Source organism: Melanostigma gelatinosum (genome assembly GCF_949748355.1).
Source record: "Melanostigma gelatinosum genome assembly, chromosome: 14".
NCBI lineage: Eukaryota > Metazoa > Chordata > Actinopteri > Perciformes > Zoarcidae > Melanostigma > Melanostigma gelatinosum.
The window spans coordinates 15,853,302-15,867,768 of NC_136647.1; the positions used below are offsets into that span (position 1 = coordinate 15,853,302).

The 14,467-nt window shown below is 43.5% G+C and overlaps 1 protein-coding gene across 5 annotated transcripts in view; it reads left to right on the forward strand.

Moving 5' to 3' along the window:
* Nucleotides 1–11,929, forward strand: part of acaca (acetyl-CoA carboxylase alpha) — a 34,561-nt gene extending 22,632 nt beyond the window's left edge. For all 5 annotated transcript variants that reach the window (XM_079283662.1, XM_079283664.1, XM_079283665.1 and 2 more), the window contains 17 exons: nt 296–451; nt 537–683; nt 993–1,262; nt 1,554–1,651; nt 1,859–1,979; nt 2,133–2,243; nt 4,059–4,202; nt 4,313–4,433; nt 5,582–5,678; nt 5,803–5,899; nt 5,995–6,130; nt 6,214–6,391; nt 6,474–6,586; nt 7,292–7,446; nt 8,313–8,483; nt 10,039–10,175; nt 10,284–11,929. In XM_079283662.1, the coding sequence (XP_079139788.1) occupies nt 296–451; nt 537–683; nt 993–1,262; nt 1,554–1,651; nt 1,859–1,979; nt 2,133–2,243; nt 4,059–4,202; nt 4,313–4,433; nt 5,582–5,678; nt 5,803–5,899; nt 5,995–6,130; nt 6,214–6,391; nt 6,474–6,586; nt 7,292–7,446; nt 8,313–8,483; nt 10,039–10,175; nt 10,284–10,410 (2,379 nt within the window). In that variant the 3' untranslated portion in view covers nt 10,411–11,929. The remainder of the gene's footprint in view (nt 1–295; nt 452–536; nt 684–992; nt 1,263–1,553; nt 1,652–1,858; nt 1,980–2,132; nt 2,244–4,058; nt 4,203–4,312; nt 4,434–5,581; nt 5,679–5,802; nt 5,900–5,994; nt 6,131–6,213; nt 6,392–6,473; nt 6,587–7,291; nt 7,447–8,312; nt 8,484–10,038; nt 10,176–10,283) is intronic.
* The last annotated feature ends 2,538 nt before the right edge of the window (nt 11,930–14,467 follow it).

Sequence of the window (14,467 nt, forward strand, 5' to 3'; positions counted from 1 at the left end):
GTTATTGTGGAGGGGAATGATTTTGGTAAAACAAAAACATGCTGCTGAGCTTTTCCAAGGTTTTTGTTGGCCCAGTTCAGCAAAACCTGTACGACTGGGTCACAATTGAATGATCCTGTCTGTTTGATGGCCCTGATCATGTATGATGTGTATATAATTGTTGCATCATATACTTTGTATCGCTTTATGCTTTAGCAGTGGGTACGACAGATGCTCATTCTCATCATCGTGATATTTAGGCACGGTCAAGAGGTCGGCACATCTTTAAAGTGACTCTCCGGCCTTCTTTGTTCAGATCATGTTCCAAGCGTATGGAGACAAGCAAGGTCCGCTGCATGGCATGCTCATCAACACCCCGTACGTGACCAAGGACCTGCTGCAGTCTAAGCGCTTCCAGGCGCAGTCTCTGGGCACCACCTATGTCTATGACTTTCCAGAGATGTTCAGACAGGTACCATACAAACATACCTAGAAATACCGATTAGGCTAAATGAGCGTGAATAACTTTATTCTGACTATTTCATGTCTTGTTCCAGTCTCTGAAAAAGCTGTGGCACTCTTACCAGGCCTTTGCCCACTTACCCAAATGCCCCCTTCCCTCTGAGCTGCTCACCTTCACAGAGCTGGTCCTCGATGCACAAGGTCAGCTGGTGCAGATGAACAGACTGCCCGGGGGCAACGAGGTCAGTCTTCTTAGTTTGATGCATGAATTCAGACTTTAAAAACATTTAAAGATTGTTTTGACATGATCTTTTTATTTGTCTATCCACCACCTCTTTCAAAATGTGCAATTTCTGTTTCACTCTGTAGGTGTCTCTGTGTTCCTGACTGCTTTCTTAATACATTATTGTTGTGTTGCAATGCTTAATGCATCATTGAAAGTACATTAAGACATATCAACTATGTCTAGTTATTCTATTTATGCAAGGATGATATGCTGTAGTCTGAATCATACACTATTTATAGATATCTACTCTGTTCTGTCTGCACAGATTGGCATGGTGGCGTGGCGGATGACCCTGCGCACGCCAGAATATCCAGCAGGCCGTGAGATCATCGTTATAAGTAACGACATCACACACAATATAGGCTCATTTGGGCCCCAGGAGGACATTTTGTTCCTGCGGGCCTCGCAGATGGCACGGGAGAGCAGCATCCCGCGGATCTACATCGCAGCCAACAGTGGCGCTCGCATCGGGCTGGCAGAGGAAATCAGACACATGTTCCACGTGGCCTGGCAGGATACAGCTGACCCTTATAAGGTCAGCCAGCAAACATAACCGTGCATGTGTGGGCTTCCTTTGCAAGATCTCATTTCATTAGCCAGTCCCCCAATTGTATTTTCCTCATAGTGAATGTCATTACATCAGAGAATGACCTGCTGGCTGTGTTGGTTATTTATTTATACGTACCGCATCGATTTCTTTACGGTGGTATTTGATCCCGGTTGTAGCTTTCCCTCGTCTTTTCTTTCAAAAGATTTATGCGTTTGTATATTGAATCTGTATCATGGTCTATCATAACAAAGCAGTCTTTTCTATTTGCCTTCGCAGGGTTTCAAGTATCTCTACCTCACACCTCAGGATTACAAGAAAGTCTCCGCCCTGAACTCTGTGCAGTGTGAACATGTGGAGGATGAGGGAGAATCCAGGTACGTCTTATTTTTTCTTTTTTTTTTGATTACGTATTAGTACATAACTTTGTACGTGAGCGAATGAATATTCAAGATGCTGTAGTGTCAAAGTGTTCATGTCTTTAAGGTTTAAAGCCCATGAGACTACCACAGAGGTGACGACGGAAGGGAAAGCTACTGGAGGGTCACCTCTGGCTTTAAATGAATGTATGTGTTGCCATGCAGGTACAAGATCACTGACATCATTGGAAAAGATGAAGGGCTGGGTGTGGAGAATCTGAAAGGGTCCGGAATGATTGCTGGAGAATCCTCTCTGGCTTATGAGGAGATCATCACCATGAACCTGGTGAGACTGAATTGGGCTCACTTGTGTACAACAAAACGCATGCATACCATGTAGCCACCTCCTCAGCTTTGCGCTGTACAACCCGGGGCGAACGAGGACTTGCTCTAGAGTTGATTAGCTCGCAAGCCGTAACGTGATTGTCTTGACCTATAGGTCACATGCAGAGCCATAGGGATTGGGGCCTATCTGGTGAGGCTTGGACAGAGAACCATTCAAGTGGACAACTCTCACATTATCCTTACTGGAGCGGCGGCACTCAACAAGGTAACAGTAGCTACTATCTAAACTCATATCTCAGGACAACACAAGAGATGTTAGTTTGTTTTTAATTGAAAATTTGATGCTGTTGTGTGATTGTGTGCACTGCAATACTGAAAAAGCATGAAATGAGTTATGTCTAAATTTACGCAATTGATGAATCTACACTTTAATGAGGAATTCACAATGAATACTATAATTCTCAGTTGTCTATTCAGTTTTTTAGATAATATTGGAAGAAGAGCAAACGGATCTGGAAGCGAGCTGTGTACAGGTTTTTTTTACTGCGGATTCTATACTATTTAATGACAGGGTTAATGTTTCTTTATGCATCAAAGAAAATAAATCAGAAAAATGTGCTTTGGCGACCAGGCCTCCTCCTGCCTCGTTCTGTTCTACCAGGATTCCTGCTCCGATCCCAGCCACAGGCCTGCTGCCTGCCACTCACAGTGGAATAATTGAAAGTGAACCATGAAGTTGTATTTGCATAGAAATAGAGTGACATGCCGGAGGCTGCGGTGCAGGACACCCATATCATTTGTTTTTAATCAAAAGGAAAAGTTTTGCTGAGGCAGATTGTTTTCTGCATCCAGTTGATTGGTGTGTGTGTGTATGTGTGTGTTTGTATGCCCTCACGCTCCACTACCTCCTCTTGTCTTGCTTTCCATTCTCTGTCCTTGTCAGGGAATTAAGATGACTCCATTTCAAATTAGATGACAGATTGCAACACAACAAATCATGCAAATGGCCCCATGATGGCATACCTATTTGCTGGGGAGCTCAATTGTTTTTAGATGGCCCGGCTGTTTACCCCTATTTTTGGGAGGGTACAACCATAGTGATGTTTACTGACAAAGTGTCAGCAATGCGCAGGTGATGTATTGCAAAATATCTGTTGTGTTTATTTTAAAATAGCACTGATTTCACCAGCAAGGAAAAGAGTAGTGGTTTTCTCCCTGTTTGTCATTAGCTGAAACTTAATGGAGAGCAGGAGGCTGCCACCCAGAGATCATCATTCCATTAACAGCTGGAAAGCTCTCATATTTTCATGGGGAGTGGATAGTAACTACGAGCATAAATACCCCAGTGAGCTGTTGCGTCCCGTTGGCCCCTCATTTTCTTCCTCCCAGTCATCCCTCTCGGTTCCTCCTCCTGTATCCCGCTCTCTTCTCGCTGCTGTGGAATCCTAATGAAGCCGGCGATGGCCGGAGGCATAGGGGTTTTGTGTATGTCAAGGTGACTGCAATGTTTCCTGGGGCCGCAGGCTTCCCTGACAGCTTTAGGAGAGTGCCCTAGATTTGTAGCCAGATGCATAACCATTAATGGTAATAAAGAAAGTAAATGATGGCTGAAAAGGTGAGAGCGGAGGCCAGGGATTGAGCTCCTCTCTGATTTTTATGGAACCGTGTCAGGGCCTCGCCACCTGTTCTAGCCCGCTTATGAAAATAGGGTGGGCTGGGAGTGAGATTTTATGGCTTCAAGTTGGCATTGGGGCAGTTTTGAAGGTAAATAGTTTGGTGGCTTCCATCTCCGAACCAACCCTGATGCAACAACAGCCTCTATCACTAACTGGTAGATGGCAATGTGTAGAGAGAGGAGGCCTTCTAAAGGGTGAATCCACACTGAATTACATTGGGCAGAAGAGCGGCGGTCCTGTTTTCAAGAGCAGTGCCTCTGTACATGGCCTCCGTGTGATTTACCCCTAAAAGTCTTGTTTTTGTGTACATGCCTAAAAAGCCAAAAATGAAATGTCTGGGATTCAGCAGTGAAGTGTTATTTTTATTTTTTTCCACACATTCATTTATTTTTTTCACATCTCAGGTGCTGGGCAGAGAAGTGTACACATCGAACAACCAACTTGGCGGCATTCAAATCATGCACAACAATGGTGTGACCCACAGTACTGTTTGCGATGACTTTGAGGGAGTCTTTGCGCTTCTGGAGTGGCTATCCTACATGCCCATGGTAATCTTGGGATGCTGCATCCCATATCGGTGTTGTAAATGAACGTATCCAAATGTTTAGAGCTGTGTAGTTGTTGTCGTCGTGAATTAAAGACAACTTCCTTTCTTCAGTCTAAATCGAGTCCAGTGCCAATCCTCAATGCCAAGGATCCCATAGATCGCCTGGTGGACTTTGTGCCTACAAAGGCTCCGTATGACCCTCGCTGGATGCTAGCAGGACGTCCCAGCCAGAGTGAGTGTCCAGAGAAACCTTTTCATGGAAACTGTTCTGGTAGATACTCTTCAGGTGGTTGTTTTGTGATGTACATGGAGGTAAGCAGTAGGTAAATGTTCTGAAAGTATTTGATTTTTGTCATATTGCCACAACGATATACCTTAACCGTATTCCTCTCACATTCAACTGCTACGTAAGTGAATTTTGCAAAAGTATTTGCTTGTCCATCGTTAGGACATTTCTGATTGTTGATTGGACAAAAGACACTTTTCACCATTTCTGACATTTTATGGACAAAATGTTTAACGTTAATTATTAATGAATTATCTAATTAATCTATAATTAAAACAATTGCTAGTCGCAGCCCGACATTAATACTGTACATTCAGCCCTACAGCCGTTCACTGCCCCAGAAATGGCTACATCAAATCCTGAGTTGCGCTGAAAGTTGCATTGACTTGCATAGCGTCATCCTGGTTGTAACTGCGATGATGATTTATATACGTTCACTTTTGCTCATTTCCTCTACTAGTTTTTATTCAAAATGCTTCATCAGCAGTGGTAAAGAGCCACACTCCCATTTGTTGTGTGTTATTTGTAAAGTATATTATTCATATACAATATTCATCATTTAATCCTAATATCCTCTGGGTTAAAGGTTAAAGTAATCCATTACTCGAGAGACTATTAAGAAACGGTGAAGCCTAGCATCATGCTTCTCAAGGCAACAATCGGTGATCCAGCATGTTTTACACTGCGGGTCAGGACTGAGCAGGTTCCACATCAGTGTTATTACAGCTTGGGACAGAAGAGAGATTGGGGGACCGTGTGGGAAGCCAGTCAACGTCTCTGGTAGTGATGAGAGGCGAGGCTTAATTGAATGGTAACCTCACAGGCTGGGCATGTTTCTCGGGGTGTGCATGCAGAAAAAGAGCTGAATAAGCCTCCTCCTGCAGTCATCCATCATGGTTTGCTGCCAGGATTCGACTCTGAGGAGAGAAATACACAACCTCGGACTGCAGGAGGAATAAAGCCAGAGTTTTGGAAAACGCTACGGAAAAATATTGATTCAGCTGCATTTCCAATTTGCAATCATCAAGTCCACGTTCTTTCCTCTGACACCCTTTTTTTCACCTTTCTGCACTCACTACGCTCTCTGTATACAGCTCCAAAGGGTTCCTGGCAGACTGGCTTTTTTGACCAGGGCTCCTTCATGGAGATCATGCAGCCGTGGGCTCAGAGTGTGGTGGTGGGCAGAGCCAGGTAAGTCCTCCCAACAGACTACTAAACCCCCATGACACACTGCCAGTAATGAATTTGTTTGCGCTGCAAAACGTAGTGGAGGTGTTGTGTAGATGTCTGCGCTGAACGGCCTCTCTCTCCACAGACTGGGCGGGATACCGACTGGGGTGGTCGCCGTGGAAACCAGGTCAGTGGAGCTGTCCATCCCAGCCGATCCGGCCAATTTGGACTCTGATGCAAAGGTAAGAGGAGCGCGTATACTGAAGCGTGAACTGGAAAGTATTTCGACACTCACAGACACAGCTGCTGATGCTGATTTTCTGATTTGTATATTCAGATCATCCAGCAGGCGGGACAGGTGTGGTTCCCAGATTCTGCTTTCAAAACAGCCCAAGCCATAAAGGACTTTAACAGAGAGGGTCTGCCTCTTATAGTGTTTGCCAACTGGAGGGGCTTTTCTGGGGGAATGAAAGGTACTTCAGCTTGCGTTGTAATCGGTCAATCTGGAGTTAAACCCATTCATTCAGTGTCTCACATAAAATTCTCCTTTTGTTAGATATGTACGACCAGGTGCTGAAGTTTGGGGCCTACATCGTGGACGGGCTGAGGGAGTACAAGCAGCCGGTGCTGGTTTATATTCCACCCCACGCTGAGCTGAGGGGAGGATCCTGGGTTGTTATAGATCCCACCATCAACCCGCGTCACATGGAGATGTACGCTGACAAGGACAGCCGGTGAGTTGGACTGGAAATAAGGGGAAGAGTGAGTATCATCTTCATCAAACCACTTTTGTTCACTTGAGTCATTCTTGTCCAGTGGTGGTGTTTTGGAGCCTGAAGGAACAGTGGAGATCAAATTCAGGAAGAAGGACCTGGTAAAGACCATGAGAAGAGTGGATTCAATCTACACAAGCTTGGCTGAGAAACTGGGTGAGTCCTCCACTTCAATTCTAATTATAGCCCTTTTACTGGTGTCTTTGCCCCCCTCGGCCTTGTCCTCATTTCAGAAAATGAGCAATATATCAGGTGGGAGCATGTGTGCTTTCACTGTCGCTCTTTATTTGCCGTTGATTGTATCATCTTCACTGCACTCCCTTGGGAGACGTGTCAATCACAGCCTGCTCAGATCAATCACCAGCTCTCCTGTCTCTCCTGCACAGCCTATTGATTTTCCTCTTGGGCTCAGAGCAACTATGGTCCAATGCTGTGTGGGGCTTGGCGCTGTGGGCGAACTGGTGGAATGGAAGGTTTGCCGCGGATGGTTTGAGAGATTACAGAATGGAATTGACAGAAATCAGTCTTTGGTGACAGCAGCCCAGGGGTTGTGGGGAAGCTCTAAAACAAAATGCTGTTAGCAGGAGTTAATTCACCGCTGCATGCTCATGTAGAACCCGATTTGATGGTAATGGGACTATAAGGGGAGGCCAGCTATAGGACGATGTGAGGATAGAATTCTTGGCTTTCACACCTAAACTCAGTCCCTCATACACTGCCTTTCCTGGACGCATTAGCATCAACTGCGTTTCCATGTCCATAAACTCTGCTCGTAATAAATAAAAAAAACTGCAGGCTTATTGCAGTCGGTTCTTGGCAAATGACCCGACAGCAGTATTTCACAGTATTGTTTTCCAACAGGAACGCCAGAGCTGAGTCCCCCTGATCGTAAAGAGCTGGAGACTAAGCTGAAGGAGCGCGAGGAGTTCCTCCTGCCAATCTACCACCAGGTGGCTGTGCAGTTTGCAGACCTCCACGACACCCCAGGTCGCATGCAAGAGAAGGGCGTCATAACGGTGAGCACTTCTTGCGGCCTTGTATTTGCTACAGTACGAGTGTGCTGTATGTGGGGGGGGGGAAGAAAAGCCCACAGGGGAGTAGCAGTCTAGCTGCTGCACCTGCACCTGCCTGGTGAATAATGTTTGGTCTCACTAGGCTGTGAGACTCGTAATTATCTTGTGATGACCCTGGTCAATCACCTTTAGAAACCACAGAGCAGCCTCAGGCGGGCCCCCCCCCCCGATCTCATCATGGTCCTTCCCATTCCCATCTTACACACACACTCACTTTGACTGCCATCCGTCTGTGAAAGACCCCTCTGGCCGTGTGAGCAGTGCATTATTTTGTGCACGCAGTATGGACTGGAAAGACTTACCTACTGCAGTGTTCTGCAATGTTCAACTAGAGTACATCTGCAGAGAAATCAGCGATCGTAGGTTCTAAAATCCTCACATCGTCGGTCCACTGCGATGAACTCTTCATTTACAGAACGACACATTTCTGTAACGTACATTAACCTAATTAACAGTGTTACACTCGTAGATCCACGACAAAATGAAAAGATTCCCACATACAATTGTCATGAATCTACACATAAACGGCCTGAGATTGTGTAATAAACACTTAAATCAAGCCAAATGTACAGCCCAGACCTTTCCTGCCAGGTATTTGGATTTCCTTAATGAGTTCTATGTCATTGTGACATCCCAAGGGATTGGTTGAGACAGGCAGAAAATTATTCATACTCTCCTTTTCAAAATCACAAAGAATGAAATACACCGACTTGTATGTTGACATTTAATAAATTGCAAAAACGTAGGCGACAGTAGCTTCTAATTACATAGTTGCATTTACGCTATTATTTCTTTTTGGCTTATCTCAGGATATCCTTGATTGGCAAACGTCCCGTCAGTTCTTCTACTGGCGCCTGCGGCGTCTGCTGCTGGAGGACACGGTGATGTGGAAGATCCAAGTGGCCAACAACGAGCTGACAGACGGCCAGATCCAGGCAATGTTGCGCCGCTGGTTTGTGGAGGCCGAGGGGGCCGTCAAGGTAAAAACCCACCACATTACTTATAGGCTTTGTTCCATAGTCTCTCATTATTCAGGGACTTTTGAGCAGAAGCTGTAAGAAACCGTAGTTGATAAGGATGTTTATTGTCATCGTACGAACATACAACGAAATTTAGTTGGCGACTCATCAGTACAGCAGCAACAGTTAAAAAGTGTATAAAAACATTAAGACAAGACGATTTAATATCTCAGAGTTGCATAGTACGTGAGCTAGATTTTGAATTGAACTAAAAGTTGACAGCATACATAAATGATGATGATTTATTCAGCTTGGACAGATTCTGAACAGATGCATGTCTAACATAATCAAAGTGGTTCTTTAGAGTTTTATAAAAGGTCAAAAATACCCTATAAATGTTCCTAAAGTCATGGAATGCAAATCATGCATTTTAATAACCAAGTCAAAGTAAAAGCTGAGAGATGTGATGAGAACAGTACAGTATCTTGTTTCAGCATTTCCTAGATACACAACCAAACAGACATCTGGAAATTGCTTCTTTTTTTTCTTCTCTCCAATGCCTTTAATCAGTTTCACACCCAAAGCAGAAGACTTGTGCTAAAGCATGAGCAACATATGTGCATGGATTTGTAATTTTTACAAATGTATTTCTAGATTCCATATAGTTCAGGTATCCAAAGTCATCATATTCAGTCCTCTGGGAGATGAATGATTGAGAGTCTTTTATCTCATACTGGCTGCAATTTGTCCATTCCAGGTAAGTGTGTAGCTGCTCAAGTAAACAACCTCTTAGCCTCTGGGAGTGATTACAGAGGCTGATTCTTTTTATCCCGAAGCTCCCATTCCTTCCCTTCAAGCTGCACCAGATAAAAGAGGCAGTCGGCATTCCTGTTAAATCATTGTGTTGAAATATAGATGGTCTGATAAACTTGGTAGTCAACGGAAATAGACATCCCTCAGAGACACACGAACGCCGTTCCTTCCGGCCCAGTCTCTCGGTGCTCAGGGCGACAGGAAGCCGGGCCCAGCGTTTGAGATCTCCCTCAGAAGTGGCCTTCTTGTTCGCTAATATATTATCCCAATCAGGACTGGCTGTCTTAAGCCACAATTAATCACAGCCCTGGCACGTGCAGATAGGAGAGCAACACGCTGTTTCTTAATTAAAAGCAAACAGATTAAAAATGATTAATAAGGGCATTAAATGTACTTGCGGACCTCAAGCAGGACTGTTCATAAAAAAAAAAGGCAAGAGCCCATTAAACCCCTCAGGCCCCAAATCTTTGCTAAGCCCTCCAGCCTGGCTTTGTTTGGGATCAGAGATGCCGGCACTCATGAATACTAATTTTCCTATCGGGTCCCCCACTTTGCGCCTGTCCATCTCTTTTGTTGTTGTTGATATTTATTTGCTGATTCATGATATTTTATATGTTTTATCCATTCATATACGGTATTTAAGTTTTAATTGTTTCCTTTAATTCCCAATTGTGTGATGTCTAGACCCAATTTACTTACTTTTGAATCTTGCTAGTAATTATTCATCTCCTCTCCTGTAACACCCGCCTCCTGCATTATACAGGCCTATCTGTGGGATGACAATGAAGAGGTGGTGGCATGGCTGGAGAGGCAGCTAGCTGAAGAAGAGGGCGCACGGTCCATCGTCGACGAGAACATCAAGTACATCTGCCGAGATCACATCCTCAAGCAGATACGCAGGTGATAATTCTAAACAGTGCAGGGAAGAGTTTATACGGTCATCACCCCCACCTGGTTAACACGTCAAATCCAGCCTTCCTTTCATGATTGTCTTCCTTTTGTTTTCAGCCTCGTTCAAGCCAATCCAGAGGTTGCCATGGATTCTATCGTGCACATGACCCAGCACATATCGCCCACACAGAGAGCCGAGGTGGTGCGCATCCTGTCCACAATGGAGACGTCGGCCTCCTCCTAGTGGGAGCCCGGCCTCTCCTCTCCCTGCCTGGCTGAAGATCAGCTCAGGCCGCAGCCGCAGCCAAATGGGAGCCCGGCTCAGCCAGACCTGCTCCTGACCCGAGACCGGGGCTGGAAACCGAGGCTGGAGGAGCCAACATGATGGGCCTTGGCAGCTGCCAGGTTACTGATGAATCGTTGGCTATGATTCTCACTCAGCAAGAGTTCAGATGACAGACGTCAATTATGACATTTTTGTAAATTGTCTTGTGTGCACGCTAGATGAATCTGTTTAATTTGCATTCAAGTGCAATTGAAAAATGGCGCAGGAAATATCTTTTGACTAACATGTAATAATTAGTTTGGCCCAAGTGGCTGTAGATGCTTCCATGATACAACAATACATTGAGAATGTTTTGTCATATTAAAATGCACCATGGTTTGTGACATATGCTTGTTAAGATTCACAAGTGTTTTGATGACCAAGTCGACAATGACAACACATTGCTAGGGGCATTAGCTCGAAAGGGGGTTTTCCGCTCCTAAGTAGGGAGCACTTAGTTACTGAACAAAGACGGGGAACACTACAACAGAGCGGGACAGGAGAACCCAGCAGGAAGCGGGGACACGGTCCCTTTTAGACCCGACTGTTTCACAGTTACCCTGCAGCGAGCGACGGGCAGCTCGCCTCGCAACAAAACCACAGCTGTCCCTTCTGTTCGCGCAGTACACGCATGCTGCTCTAGATGCACTTTACTGCTTACTGTTCCCACACACATTTGCACCCAGAATCAAACCTGCCGTTTTAACTGGTGCATCTTGCATACATCCATACACACAAAGTAATGAATACAGAGATGATAATCTCTCAAATGAGCATTAACAACTGTACGACGAGTGGATAATGGCGTTCTTGTTTTGAAAAAAATAGTCTGTTCTCCGTTGGGTTACTTATTTTCCGGGACAAAAAAGTCCAAGTAGTTGCTCCTGAATCAATTTTATGTCATGTTTTTTTTAACGACATGAATATTTTTGAATTTGTGCTAATTGGATTTCTAAATCATTAAATATTTGTGAAAAAACAAAGGCTACTGTTTATTGGATTTACATGTTCTATAAAATGTGGTGTCTAATTTTCACTGTAATCCCTAACTGTTCTATTTAAAAGGTTCCTTATGTATATGAAATGTTACTTGTTTGTAATATAAATACTTTGGAAAACTTTTTGAATTGCATATCACCGCTACTTGAGTTTGTTACCAATAGACAGGCAAATGGGGCAAACTGTATGAGAATAGAGAACATATACTAGTCAGAAAATGGCACCATGATGTTGATTTCAATCCTACAGGTCAGCGTGTCGTACGCTCTGCAGAAAATGCAACGTCAGCAATGTGATACGGCTCTGTTCAGTGCTGTGCCTTTTTATGTGACTGTGTTGACATGTACTCCAGTTGCTTTATAAGTAACTGGTTGTTTCCTATTCAAGGATGGAGAACAATTGACAGTGATGAGCTCTGTGTCTGCAAATGTAATAAAGCTTACCCAACTTAGTTTGAAGTTTGTGTGTGTGTGCAAAAATGTAGCTATTTCTGTTTCTTTTTTTAAATTAGGCGGTTTTCACAAAACACAAGTTTTTAAGAATTTGAAGTAATTTAATTTGTCAATTATTTTGGTATATTGATGATCCTCAGGACAGATAATCACATCACTGGAAGCCTCAATAATTTAAGCAGTCAGAACAAAGTCCATGACTCTGGAGACGTTTTCTGATTACTCAAACGATCGTCTTCCCATTCCTCAATCCACAGATGATTAAAGTGGCATTTTCTTCCCGACTTTTAAACTTCAACAGTATTAAGGAGGATGACGCAGATCAAACAAACATTGAGGGATCTATTTCATCCTTTTTCTTTGTCTCGTTCTTTCATTTCATTCCCTTGGCTCTGTCAATTATTTTACCGTCCTACCAACAAATATGTAAGACAAATTGAGTTGCATGCACCCAATACCCACCACAATTATAAGTGGCCCAGTAAGAAAATGAGTCATTTGGTGGTATAATTGGAAATGTGCCTTTGCTTGGTCTCTGGTCTCCCAGAGGGTTTTGCTCATTTGTGGTGCCCATGCTAGGCCGGCTAATTCGCCTTCTAATCACAGACAAAATGCAGAATCAGGTTCCTCCTCATCCACTGGGGTGGAGGGAACGGGTTAGGTGAAACTGGCATAAAACGGCTTCATGTTGTCCTTTTTTCTATTTACAATGTGGATCAGGAGTGTTGATATGTAACACATTGATTTACATCAAGTCTTGAAAGGCTTTGTCTGCCTTCTATTGGTCCAATGAAATGCCTACTTTTAGGGAATAGAACTAAGCTGATATGCAAAATCTATATATATTTTTTTACTTTCCGATTGCCGAGCCCCAGTGATGGCTGCTTTCAGGCAGAACTGTGACCAAAATGGAGCAGGGACCAGCAAGAAATATTAATGGTGGGCGAGAAAAAAAAGAAGAAAATCAGTGTCTGCAATAAGATTTAAATGTAGGCATTAAGATAGTGCAGAGGGAAGACTCAATCATGCATCTGAGGCCACCATAATTCCACATTCACCCGTCTCAATGACTTGACAGCACTTGAGAGACAATGCCCGTGACCCAGTTGCAGGATTCCAATTAGCAGGGTGTATGCAACAGTTGAGATGAAAAGAGAACAGGGTCTTTACAGAGCCCCGGGGCTGTCTGATTACTGCCTGAAAACAAGAGTCTTTTGCCCGTGACAAAGAGTCGACCGACACAGAGGGAGTGCTGGGCCCCAGCTGTTCTCATTCTCTCCAGGCTGAGGATTCTGGAGAGCTCATCTCCGCCTGCCTTTTACATTTCTACCATATTAGAAAGTATATAGCAGGCCAGCCACAGTAAGACACTTTTCATATGTGACTTATGAGTTGAATAAGTGTTGGGAGATTTTTCAATCCTGGATAGAAATCTGGTTCATAAGCCTGCATCTGTCACAGCAAGGCAACCGCTTATGTTTTACAGGTATACATCTATATTTCTTGTAACCATGTTAAAGTAGCCTATCTTTTTATTGTTTAAAATGTTTTTAGTGGACTACTACAAAGTTTATTAACATGATAGTTTCACAACTCAAATTGAGTATTTTGAAATACATTGCCAAAGTGCATTTTCAATAAGTAAATTAGCTTGCGCTAAGGTAAGGTTTACTTTGAGCACAACCTTTCATCAGTGAATATTTGATCATTATTAAGTAAAAATAAAGTAATTTTACAACAACTTAAGCTGTATTTAAGTATTCCTATGAAACAAGTTCTAATTTAAAACACAGATTTTATTGTACTTAAGTATATTTTCCACAAGTCTTCAAATGCCTGTAAATCTGTGAAGTAAGTTTACATGCTACTTTCTTAATTAAACTCATTACAAGGTCATAAATCAAAAGTTATTATGTCATGTGGTTAGAATTGTTAAATACAGATGATTGATATCCACATATCCAAAGCCTAATATCAACTTACTTCACATGAAGCAGATACATTAACTTTAGTACCCAGAACATGCTGCAGTATAGTTTGATCAAACAGACTCAGTCTAGTTGGGTTCAAGCTGATTCTCTAATGGGAAGTAACACACTGTTGTCATACTGATGGCTTTGTTTGCATACAGTTTTATGATGGTGGTGCTTCAGATTCCACAATGCATGTCAAGGATTTCATGATTTATAATGTTTGAAAGACTTCAATGATGAAGGGCAAACCGAATTTCTGAAAAGCAATTTCCATCTACAGATCAAGAATTAAAATGAATGACGTATTGTATCTTGAATGCAAGAGAGGCCAGCTTCGCTGTTCTAGTCGTGAATCTCTCCAGGGGCAGGGAGGCAGCCTGTCAGCCAGCTGCATGAGAGGCTTAATCTTCAATCTGCGTTTGGAACGTGCCACAGGGGTCAAAGATTACAACACCCTGTGATCATCGCCCCCATAATGCATACATTCTCATTCTGTCAGGGCTTGGTAAACATTGGCCTGACGAACCGAGCACCGGGACAACAGAGAGGAGG